At 46.6% G+C, this 12,085-nt stretch overlaps 1 protein-coding gene across 1 annotated transcript in view; it reads right to left on the bottom strand.

Annotated features, from left to right (window-relative positions):
• The window catches only part of ANO1 (anoctamin 1), a 79,049-nt gene extending 69,261 nt beyond the window's left edge, over nucleotides 1–9,788 (bottom strand). Inside the window, exon 1 of the mRNA XM_017839398.1 lies at nucleotides 9,553–9,788. Within this exon, the coding sequence (XP_017694887.1) occupies nucleotides 9,553–9,610 (58 nt within the window). The 5' untranslated portion in view covers nucleotides 9,611–9,788. The remainder of the gene's footprint in view (nucleotides 1–9,552) is intronic.
• Between the last annotated feature and the right edge of the window lie 2,297 nt (nucleotides 9,789–12,085).

Below are 12,085 nucleotides of genomic sequence, written 5' to 3'. Positions count from 1 at the left end.
TGAGAGTTAGTACGTGGTCTTTGGTTTTTATCACCCAGCTATTCATTTATATTGTTAGATGGGCCTTAAATGGTTAGGATTAATCAAAAATACTTTATCCCAACACAAAAAAGACAAGTCATTACGGCAGAGTAAGAATGGTACCGGTGAGCACAATTTCTCTTGCAGTCCATGACTTATCATTATTCTTGGTGTGTTTGAGAGAGCAGATTCTTTCTTAAATGAAAATGATCAGCTGCAATTTTAAAAAAATAAGCTGTTTCATTTGGGCCAGATTTTAGAGTGTGATGACACCCATCAGTCAAAAGTAAACAGCAGAATAAATAAGCACAGCCTGATAGTCTAAACTCCAGTTCTGAACTAAGGAGCACTTAGAGCACTTTTACTCTATTTAATTTGGGTTTAATACACGTTGCTCTGCTTCCACCCTCACCTACACATTGCACGTGGTCTTACCCTGGACAAGTATTTTCTTCTCTCAGCTGAACCCATGTCAAGTGAACTAAAATGACAATTCTTGTTTTCTGTTACCTGTCAAGCCCATAAATTCAACATATTCACTCTTGTCCTACAACAGAAGTTGTGCAACAGCAAATGAACACAATGCAAATTAAGTTGATGGGTTCTCTTGATGTCTCAATAAAATTTGTGAAGTCCTCTAAGATCCACGGGTAAAGAAATACTTTGCACTTCTAAAACATGTGCAAAAGGGCTGGGACATAATTTGGGTGTTCAGCCTTTGCCTCTCAACCTGATTTCCAAACATGTGAACTAAAGGAGGATCTCCTGCATGTCCTTGAGTACAACTGTTCAGAAAGAGGAGCTGTTCCTATTCCAAGAGCCCAAACATCATCTTACATCTCAGGGCACGTGAAGTAAAAATATTTCTACAAAATGACTGAATTTGAAGTACAGATCTGTAGCACAGAAATAGTTGTCTCTGTCAGCTGAAGTATGTCCTGGCAACGTACCTTAAGCTGCTCTCTCGTGCCTTTAGGCACTCTCAGCTTCCTGCCAAATGGATTATTGACAGCAATTGTAAAGATGAAACAACATTTCAAATCTATGTCCCTGTCGATGTCAACACCAAACCCCAGAAGATTGTTCACAGACAAATTGATGGAGCTGCAAACACAACCCTACTAGTACAGTGCTGATATCCATATCCCCAGAAACCCTGAAAGGAAAGTTAAGGATCACTCAATTCACACCCCCTGAACAATCAGTCCTGCTGATTGAAAAAAAAAAAAACTGGAGTATGTTGACACTCACTCTTCATTATTCTGTTTGTCAGCGAGTCCACTTCTCCCACAGGACACGTACCTTGATACACAGAGCTCCAGAGAGCACCAATTCCTATTGTCCAGTACATCTTACGTCTTTCCTGTTTCACATACCTCCTAACACAGAGATGTGCTGCTTAGCCACAAGGAGAGGTACCCCCAAGGCATATTCTGGCCAAGAAAATGATGCTCAGAATGTTTTAGGTTACATTGCTTCACATTTCTAACGAGTAAACAAAATTATAGCATGTTCTGCTCCTGATGTGCAGAGGCAGTCTTAAATTTTAGTGGGCAAATACCAAAAGGAGACCATTACCTTAAAATTCCTGGTAACATTCATTTATTTTCAGATCTGTTTCATTCAAGTTTATGGTTGGTTTGGGCCACACTACCAGCAGCATGAGGAACTGCCTGTATGCCCCAGGAGAGTGAATTTGTGAAAGCATGGTGTTTGAGCTGATTAAATGAGAGCACCTGTTGCTTTGGATGTTGGGCTGATCAAACAATCCTTAGGGATTGTGTGAGAGCAACAATTAATTGGCATCTCACTCTGGTTTTTATTATTTTAGCGATAAACTAACCTTAAAATTCTTTTATATACTTTTAATTCTTAAAATACTTTTAATTCTTAAAATACTTTTAATTCTTAAAATACTTTTAATTACTTTTTTTTTTTAACTCTTTGCCCAGAGCTGCAAGGTCTTACCACCTTGGAAGAAGACGCAGAAAGCAGCAGCGGGCAGTCTTTCATCTCCATATTTCACGTGTGAGACCCCCGAGGCACAGCCCCAGGGCCAGCCTTTTCCCTCCACGACCCCTAAGCTGGAACTCCTACACCTGGCTAAAATCCTGGAAAAAGCCTGGCTCCACATCCTTACTTTGTGACTCAGGCTCATTTCTGTTTATACTCGAGTGAGCTGAAGAATGATGATGACTAGTAGCTATATAGATAAATAAAGTATATTAAGTCACAGGAAGTAAAAAAGGGAAAACCATTAATTTATTTTTAGAAACCTGTCCTTGCCATTCATCAGAAAAAGAACATTCAAAAGTATGCAGCGAGATACAAGCATCTGGATGAGGTTTGCTGACCAAATACCAACATTGAGACTACACACAGAGAACCATTCTCCTTCTTTAGACCAGTCTCAGACTCCGTGCCAGGAGCACAGGATGCAGACAATAATGCAGTAGTTTCCACTAGTGAGCCTGGGGAAAGGGTGCTTTCACCACATTGCTACAGTTTGCTTAGTCTCACCCTTCCAGTGGTCCCACAGCTGGTACCTCCCCTCCAGACACATCGTGGCACCAGCTGGCACATCCCAAACTGTTCCACACACACCTTCCATCAGCGGTGTCCCCAACCAGGCTAAACACATGAGAAAATGTCTCAAGGTCTAGATCAGCTTCTCCATATGAAGAGACCAAGGTCCTGCACCTCAGCTGGGGCAATCCCAAGCACAACCACAGGCTGGGCAGAGAATGGATTGAGAGCAGCCCTGAGGAGGAGGAGTTGGGGGTGTTGGTTGATGAGGAGCTCAATATGAGCTGTCAGTGTGTGCTGGGCTGCATCAAAACCAGCGTGGCCAGCAGGTCGAGGGAGGTGACTTTGCACCTCTATCCTGGAGCATCGTGTCCAGCTGAGGGTCCCCAACATGAGAAGGATGTGGATGTGCTGGAGCAAGTCCAGAGGAGGCCGTGAAGACTCTCAGAGGGCTGGAGCCATGTATGAAGACAGGCTGGGAGAGCTGAGGTTGGTCACCCTAGAGAAGAGAAGGCTCTGAGAAGACCTTAGAACCCCCTAAAAGGGGCTCCAGGAGACCTGGAGAGGAACTTTGGACCAGGGCATGTAGTGATGGGATGAGGGGGAATGTCTTCAAGCAGGGAGGGCAGGTTTAGATTAGGTAGTAGGAAGAAATTCTTTACTGTGAGGGTGGTGAGGCACTGGAACATGTTGCCCCAAGAAGATGTGGCTGCCCCATCCCTGGAAGTGTTCAGGCTAGAAGGGGTTTTGAGCTACCTGTTCTGGTGGAAGGTGTCCCTGCCCTTGGCAGGGGGTTTGAAATGAGATGAGCTTTGTGGTCCCTTCCAAGCCAAACCATTCTGTGATTCTCCGACAATGCCAATGCTAATGAAAACCAAAGAGGTGATTTAATGTGGAGCTGGATGCCCAACTCCCAGGCACACAGCAGTGAATGCAGTACGCCCACACAACCCTTCTTCTTCCTTCTCTCGCTGGTTTGCCAAAATCCCATGAATCCATCACTACAAAACCTTTTCAGGACAATAGCGCCGCAACACACTGTGATGAATGGGATGGTATTTGCATAAAAGCTTCCATCTTTTGCAGTCTGCAGTAGATTTTTTTCTTTCCCTGGGCAAATCATACCACAAGCATAAAGTCACACCATATTTTGAGTCTTTGCCTGCCAAAATCCGGGAAGAATTGCAAAGCACATCCATTGACATATCTAGCGGTGCGCCGTCAGCCAAGATGCCATAGTACAAATGGTCAGACATAAATACAGGATGGGCTTTTCTTAGACTGTTACTGCTGCACTGAACCAGTGTCTGTCACCTTCCCTACTTCAAAGTAGTAAAAAACCCAAAACTTTGAATGATGCTCAGCCCTGAAACGTCCACCTTGGCTCTTTTTCCGCTTCTGAAGAACAATTATAAGACTCCCGTTACATCAGGTTAAAAAGTAGAGTTTCAAAATGTATTCAGAGGACTCTGAGTTCATTACTTTTACCTCCATGATGTCACTGAAGTCAGTATCTGCTCACTTTTCCTATTCAATTTTTTAACAATGTGTCCTGAATCTGCGCTGGAAATGTAATTTGGTTGCTAGACTTTTTCCTTTTTTCACTAATTTAATGCTCTGTAATGTATTTCTCTCTCCCTGGACGAATTTTTTTCTTAGTGAACGTCACTTATCAACACACAGATCCCTATTGCAATATTCCAAGCAGGATATCAGCTGACGTCAATGAAGAAGTACAAGGGGCAACAAATATTTGCAATGTGTTTAGAAAACAGAGGGTTGTTTTCTCATTTTAGTACACACTCATCAAGTTTCTCCCTCCGTAGGATACAAACAGAGGGAGAGGTAAAAGAGCAGGACTGGGAGCCAGGAATACATAACTTGTATTGTTGTGTATCACTGCTGTCATGACAGAAGTCAAATAATTTATAAGATATAAAAAGAGCAGCTAATGCCTGCGAACCACTTAGGCTTTTCATAACAGATTACAGATTTTAAAACTCCCCCAGATCACTTACAGTTGCGTGGGAAAAGTCTTAGGTGTTTGTGTCAGCTTCAAAAGAGAAAAGGTTCCAGCTTGCAGAGCTGCAGTCCGAAAGGACATCTCAGTAATTGTATACATTATTAATATGCCACTGATAGGAATAAGAATGTACATCCAGGTCCTAGCGCGGATACAGAGCTGCCAAGAATAAATCAGATATGCAGATAAGGTAAGCAGGCAAAGATATTAAAGAGGAATGGCACTGGATCTGGTGTTGCCACTATCTTTCCATCAGTTCAAATCTGGAAATAGTTCCCGTAATGGCTGGAAGGACAGACTGCCAGTAGAAGGTTCAAAAATGTGAACTGTGGGAGTCTGAAGAAGACAGAAAACACTGGCATGTGGGCCAGCCACAGAGCAGAGGCAGGGACAAGACACTGGGAACAGCAAAGGGAGCTGAAACGGCAGGACCCACGGAGCAGCACAAAGGAACAGAACAAACGGAGCGAGGATGTACACGGGGACACGGGTCAGCGCTGCAGATAAAGGCTAAAGGATACAGGGAGGTTAGGGGGCAGGGAGAAGGGCTGGCCCTCCCACCAGGATGTAGTACTACTTTCAGAAATAGAGGGACGAGGGATACAAATCAAAGGCTAAACCAAATAAATAAGAATCCGTTTCCCTGGAGGGCCTGTGGGCTTGCCTGTGAAGCAGCCGTGGTGACTAATGCAGCCCAGCACGAGGAGCTTTGCTTCCTGTGCATTCCCAGCCTCCCAAGCGAGGCAGCCTCTGTGGCTGTTGCTAAAAGGCCTGAATTCACCACAAATTACCTCTCAGGAACAATGAGAGGTAACACCACTACCTTTTTTTTGCTCTTCAGAGCAGCAGAACGGAGTCGCGCAGCGTCAGTGACATTGCTGAGATCTAACAGCTGGCACAAGATGACTTAGCACCACTGAAAATAACACCCTGATAGGGTCTCAGCAAAGCTGCCAACCCCTGAAAATTTGTCATTTGTAAAACCCCTCTTGGGGTTTGTACCTATGTCAGAACTGCAAGTCCTGCCATAATCTCCAGTTGGCCTGCAAACACGGGTGAGGTCAGGAAGGTGAATGTTCCCACCCCCAGCTAAACATCTTCTGCAGTCTCTGAAATTAAGCACAGCTATTTCTAACTTGGCTTGTATAATAAGGTATGAGGCTGTGTGCAGAAAGGCTTTCTCAGAATCCCTGAAAACACTTGTAAGAAATAAGGAAAGTGGTGCCTTCTGTTCCTGGAGCTCACCAGACCAACAGTTCACCTGCACAGTGACCCAACAATACTTCCACATGAAAATGACCCATTTCTATATGAAATGCATATTTGATAGGTTAAATTCTCCAAACTCCCCATCATCTTGTCCAAGGACAAGGCCAAGGACTTTGGACAGGCTCTCCTATGGAGAGCACCAGGAGCCTGCCTGGTGCTTCTGGCTTGCACAGCTCTTGTCCCTGTGCTGACTGCCCTCTGCAGCAAACGAGGATAAAGCAGAGGAATCAGCCTTCCCATGGCACAGGGCAAAGGTTTACAAGTACCTTGATGATACAGAGCAGGATGCTCAGCTCTGAGTGGAGGTTGATGGGATCTCTTTCCCCACAAGTCCCAAACCTTGCTGCACAGTGCAACACAACCATCTATTTAGCTCTATGATCTCAGTGAGAACAGCTTCTCCCCGCTGGAGAAGTTTCTGGTCAGCAGTGTACCAGAGGGCATCTTGCTGAGGACCAGCTGCATAAGATGCCAGGCATGCCCAGCAAGTGCCAAGTACCCCCAACAAAACGGGGGGGTGGGTGGGGAAAGATGAGTAAACTTGGCCTTCATCAGCCTTTCACACAGTAAATTCCTGTTTATCATGCCTGTTACAGCCCCTGCCTTTCCTCCTCTCCCCAAAGTGATTCTAATTTAAAGTGAGCCTTATTTTCCAACCACAGCACGTCCCCAAGCATTTCCTCTTCTCGAAATCGCCAGAATTCAAAGGGTGCAGCGCAAGTCAGGAGGGACATTTTTCCCTTCCCGATGCCAACAACTGCTGCTCCTTCCCAGGGTCACTCTCCCTCCTCCCGTTCTGGCACGTTGCTTTTACCCCATATTTCACGTCACGCCCGTACGACCGCAGCGAGCGGCCGGAGAGCCACGCGTGCCTTCCCGGCTCATCCACCACACCTGGCTCGGCAATTCCCACTGCCTCAGCACCCTGCAGGAGCGGCTCCCAGGGGCTGACAGAGTGCCCTGCTTGCTGCCAGTCCTGGGCAGGACCGAGGCACAAAGTCGGAGCCGCTGCCCCGGCCGCGCGCGCGCGCTCGCCCCCAGAAATTAATAAGTTATCACGGCAAATTAAAATGCTAAGTTAATGATCTGCATGACTGCAAGTTACAGAGCTGGAAAAGAAGTCCTAATTAAATCAATACAGTTATTAGTCCCTTGTCATCTCTGATTAATTATTAGCCTAATATGCTTCATCATTTTCACTGTTAATGGAAATAGCTGCAGTGCTACCATGGGAAGCAGGGCAATACGGACCAAAAACCTACAGAGCTGTGCTGGAAGTCCCAGCCTTGGATTGAGCAGTGTATTCCAGAGAAAAGGGGAAAAACATTTCATTTTCTGGGGTGAGAGTCTGACAACATGTAAGCTGGTGACAAAAGTCTCCCATGGTTTTCAAAGGGGGTTTTCAGGGAATTTTTGATTGTTGAAACATTGAGGGATAAAGACCTGAATCCTAAACCTGTGCTCAGTCCTGAGCACTTGTCCCCTGTGCCTCTAAGCTTTTCTCTGAAGTGACAGGACATCACCACGGTCCTCTTAGAAGCCAACATGCCAGTACCTTTCCCCTGAGCCCACCCCAATTCTGACCCTCATCCAGTCTTTATCAGATGCACTTGTTACCCCAGGACATAAGGAAGGAGTTGCATATAATAAGCTGACAGGCATCAGCTGCAATGCCTGGCTCCTTAGGGCACAGATGTAGCTGGGGACACCTGTCCTTTCATGCCACCAAAAGAGCCAAAAATAATGTGCTGAGGTCACTTTTTTCCTTGTGAGCCATAAGTTAAATAGTCCTTTGGATGTAGGCGACAGATAGTATTTACCCAGAGCTTACAGGAGCACAGGTTTTTCCCCCCTTGTTTTCCTGTCTTCCATCATCCTCTCACTGACCCCAAATTTTTTCCCAACTCCTCGTAACAAGCAAGTCTCCTTTGCTGTCTGTGGGAGGTTTTCTGAGTACAAAGAGCATGTACAAACATCAAGGCTGGGTCTCCACACGTCTCTCCAGCAATAAATGCAGAAGTTACCAAACAACTGGGTAGGCTTTGTACCACAATACATGGCTGTGCTATGTAATAAGAAAGGAGTTTCATCTTATAACCAGCTTTTACAAACAAGCTCTTTTGGATAGGTTATCAACAGAAACACAAACATGCACTTCCGAGAGCAAGAACTGCTCCTTGAACTCATCAATGAAGCTGGTGTACAGTGCTCATGCTGCTAATGGGTGACTCAGTAAATTAAATAACATCACTGCAAAATACTACGTTTTCCAAAGATAAAAAGCCATTCAAAAAGATTTCTCAGGACTCTCACCCTATCGCTGCGATTGCCTCATGATAAATTGCCACCTGCCCCGTGAGTAATGGTGGACTTTCTAGTGCCATTTTATCATGTAGTCCTCTTACAGATATCTCCGTCAATGTACTGCGACAACACTTCGGCTTCCCCTGCTTTCCATGACAGTTTGGAAAAGTTCAAGCTCCTTATTTTCATAAAGAAGCTAAGGTGGGACAACCAGCAGAACACAGAAACCCAGTCCCCCCGGTATTAAGATACAAAGCCCACCTGTTTTGTGTCAGACATTAAAGTTTTCATTCTGAGTGCTCTGACCAGCCTATGGTTTGATGAGCAAACAGCATTTCTTTTAGAAATGGGCTGAACTCTGATGAAATATTTGGCTATTTAATGAGTAGGCTCCAGGATAAGGGCTTTCGTGGGAATCCAAAAAGAGGGAGTGAAGAAAAGGGCTCCCTGTGCTATTCTTAGCTGCCACCAGTTAGATTTGGAATTTTGATTGTAAAGCGTGGAATTTATAAATGGTGCCATGCTAAATTTACTTCATTTGTATACAATTCAGCCGGATAATCAAATGTGTTCCAGTATGTTCCTGGTTAGCATCTCAGTCCCAGTTTTATTGTCTCTAAACTGGGAGAAAAATGCACTCAGTAAATAGTACTCGCAAAATTTGTGTTCCAATGCCTGTGTGCAAAGGTTTTATATACACAGTGTGTGTGTGTGTGTGAAGATTTTATATAAATGCACATGTGGGTGCACATGCATGCACACAGGCACCGAGCTGTGATTTATTTCTAGAGGGAAGCCAAGGAAATTCCCACCCCCTACCACTTAAACGATCTGCTCTTTGGCTCCAAACGCTCTGTAACTTCTCAGCCAAGGAATGTATTGTCCCCTTCCAATATATATAATTTATTTTGCTGCACACATTAGTTAATGATACCCAGATACATGATTTAGTCAGTTCTGTAAAAGCATTACTGACAATCTCGGACAGATCCATTTCATTTAGTAAGATTTTTCTTTTCTTTTTTTTTTTTTTTTTAGCTCGACTTCCGCGGCACAGCGGGAATTAACAGCAATCATCAAGTCAAGGATTTGTCACATATACTTTGTACTCCGGCAATTTCCCACAATTAGATTGGCTTCCCGGGGCTAGACGAGCTTTTAATTACAATATTAAGTCAGGTTAAAAGGACTTTACACCGTTTTGGGGGGGCGGGGGCGGAGATGGGACAAAGCTATTTCATTCCGCCGCTACTCCGCGGAGATTATTTCTGGATTTTTAAAAATAGTCGATGAAACGCTAATAATAAATCCCTTATCGGGGCAGGCGGGGCGGCCCGCGGAGCCCGTCCCCGGCCGGGCAGGAGCGCTCCCCATCCCGCACCGTCCCCGCCGCGGCCGGCGACACTTACGCGGTCCCCAAGGCGCGGCGGCCGGCAGCCTGCGCAGGTGGATCTCATCCTTATCCATCGCCCGTCCGAGCCCTGCAGCCCGCCTGTACTTGGTACCACACCGAACTTGCCAGGATCCCTCCTCCTCCTCCTGCTGCTGCTGCTGCTGTTTCTCCTCCCTTTTTTTTCCCCCCCTTCCCCGCGGCGCCTGTCGGGGAGGGCGCGCTCACCCTGCGAGCGGCTCCGCCGCCCCCGGCACACTTTAAATACGGGCGGCCCGGCCCGCCGGAGCGCGGCCCTCCGCGGGCAGCCGGCCCTCCTTCCCTCCCTCTTCCCTTCCTCCTTTTTCCCTCCCTCCCTCCCTCCCTCCCTCCCGGTGGCGCCGCCCCCGCGGAGCCCCCGCGCGTACCTGCGCTGACCTTGGGCGCGGAGCGCCCGCGGAAGGTCGGCGATGGGGAGCGCTCCGCCAACAAGACCTAAAGACCCTCGCACCGAGCCGCAATTAAGTGATTTCCCGCTCCCTTTCCTATTTTTATTTTTATTTTTTTATCACGCTCCCGCGCCTCCCCGTCTCGCAAAAATAAGAGGAGATTTTTTTATTTTTTTTTTTTAAAGGGAAAAAGCGCGGCTGAGTGCGCTGTTGAAGCCCCGCGTTGTTCGGGGGCGGCCGGCCCCCTCCCCGGTTCGCCGCCCCGTGTTTCCTGCTGTCCCAGTGGGAAAGGTGACAAGTGGGGAAGCGGTCACAAGTTTCTTCTCCGCCCCGCTGGCTGCCGGGGCGCCCCGTCTCTTGGGGATGGTCCTGTGCAGGGCTAAGGGTTGGACTCGATGGTCCTTGTGGGTCCCTTCCATGTTCTGTGATCTCCCGGGGAGGCTGTGACTACCACCCCCCTCCTCTCCCAGCTCTGGTCCAGGAGGGATGCTCTGGATGTCACCGTACACACCAACCAAGTCACGCCCTCAAAGAATACCACCGGGTTACTTTTCTCAACTTTGTTTTTTGGGAATGTGAGGTGTAAAACAGCTGCCACTCGCCTTTTACACCTCCCGCTGGGTGGCTGCAGTATTTGTGCAGGATTTTGAACAGGCTTCCAGGCTTCTTCATCTCCGCGGATTTAAACCCCTCTTCAGTGCCCCCCAGGGATTCCTTGGTCTTCTCCAAATTCACTGCCAGAGCCTGTGCTGTGCTGCAGAAACCCTCTTAGGCAAAACTGACACACATTTATCTGCACCATTCTCTGACTGTTTTCCCTTATTTTTTTTTTTTTTTTTAAATCTCAGACAAGAACTTAACCCTCAAAAACTCGAAGAGAAGCGTGCAAGGGCTCTGCCAGAAGGAAGCAGGCTTGGCAGGCTTCCCAGCTTCTGGCAGTCAGACCCCAAGTACCCCACATTTGTCACAGCTCCTGCTGCACCCAGGCCCTTCCTGGTCCCCTTGCACCCCCAAAAGGGACATTGCTGAGTGGCATCTTGCTGGTGGTACTCAGGAATCAGGGAGCCCAGCCCGGGGGTAGCAGAGGGGTGCCCACCTGGTGACAGCGAGCAGACACTGTTCCCACTTAGATCAGGGGTCTAGTTCCACCCTCAACCCCCCTTTGCTACCCAAAAGACAGCAGGTTACAGCTCAGATATCCCTGGGGGACAGTGTTCTTAAAATTGTAAAAGCATCTTTCCTGGGTTGGTTGGAAGTTTGACAGGAGGGACAGAAAACACGTTATAAGAAATACATAACCCAGGGAATTTACATGCATGGACTTTTCCTTCATGGAATATAAACCCTCAAGGCTTTGAGTCCGGATGCTTTCAGGCTACATTTCCTACCTTTTAGCTCCTTTTTTGACTTTTGGGATTTTTTTGGGACAGTGTGGATTGGGCTATTTTTAAAATGCCCATCACTTAGTTTATTCTTAGCAGAAGAGAGGGCGAGTAGATTGTGTTGCACTGAAGCCTCAATTACCAGCTTGCTTAACCCAGGATCAAAGGCACTTGGGAACGTGCTCTTTTCCCTTTGCCTGAAATTAATTTATTTTGGATGGAGATTTGCGACAGAACCAAATGTGGGCACAAGACCAACATATATATTTGTTTTACGGATGTGAAACACAAAGAAATCTGGAAATAATGCTTGGATTCCAGTGTCCTATCTCATCATGACCACAAGCTCCACGAGCATCTGCTGAGTACAGCTGGGGTGGGAACCCAGCCTGGATATATGCACAGGGCAGCACAAAATGTGCCTTCACCACTGAAGTGATACCTTTTCTGTGGCTAATTCCCTACTGAAAGCCCAGACAGAGGCGGACCAGCTCATTGATGGCATCATGTTGTAACAGGCTTTAGGAAGTTTTAGTCTGACAAGCAGGATTTCCAAAATTAAGCTTGTGTTCCAGCTCCCCAAGTGGGAAAAAAATAAAAATAAAGTTGATATTACTGCCTCATTCCAGCTGTTTAAGTGTTAACGGGCAATCTTTACTTTTAAAGTGTCCTGAAAATTAAAATACATTAATTGCCTGGTATTATTTCAGAAGGTCCTGGGGCTGACATGGCCCAGATTTGA

This window comes from Lepidothrix coronata, unplaced genomic scaffold (assembly GCF_001604755.1).
Source record: "Lepidothrix coronata isolate B3197 unplaced genomic scaffold, Lepidothrix_coronata-1.0 Scaffold408, whole genome shotgun sequence".
NCBI classification, from domain to species: domain Eukaryota; kingdom Metazoa; phylum Chordata; class Aves; order Passeriformes; family Pipridae; genus Lepidothrix; species Lepidothrix coronata.
The sequence above is the reverse complement of the archived record's forward strand: the minus strand, read 5'-3'. Positions and strand labels throughout refer to the sequence as shown.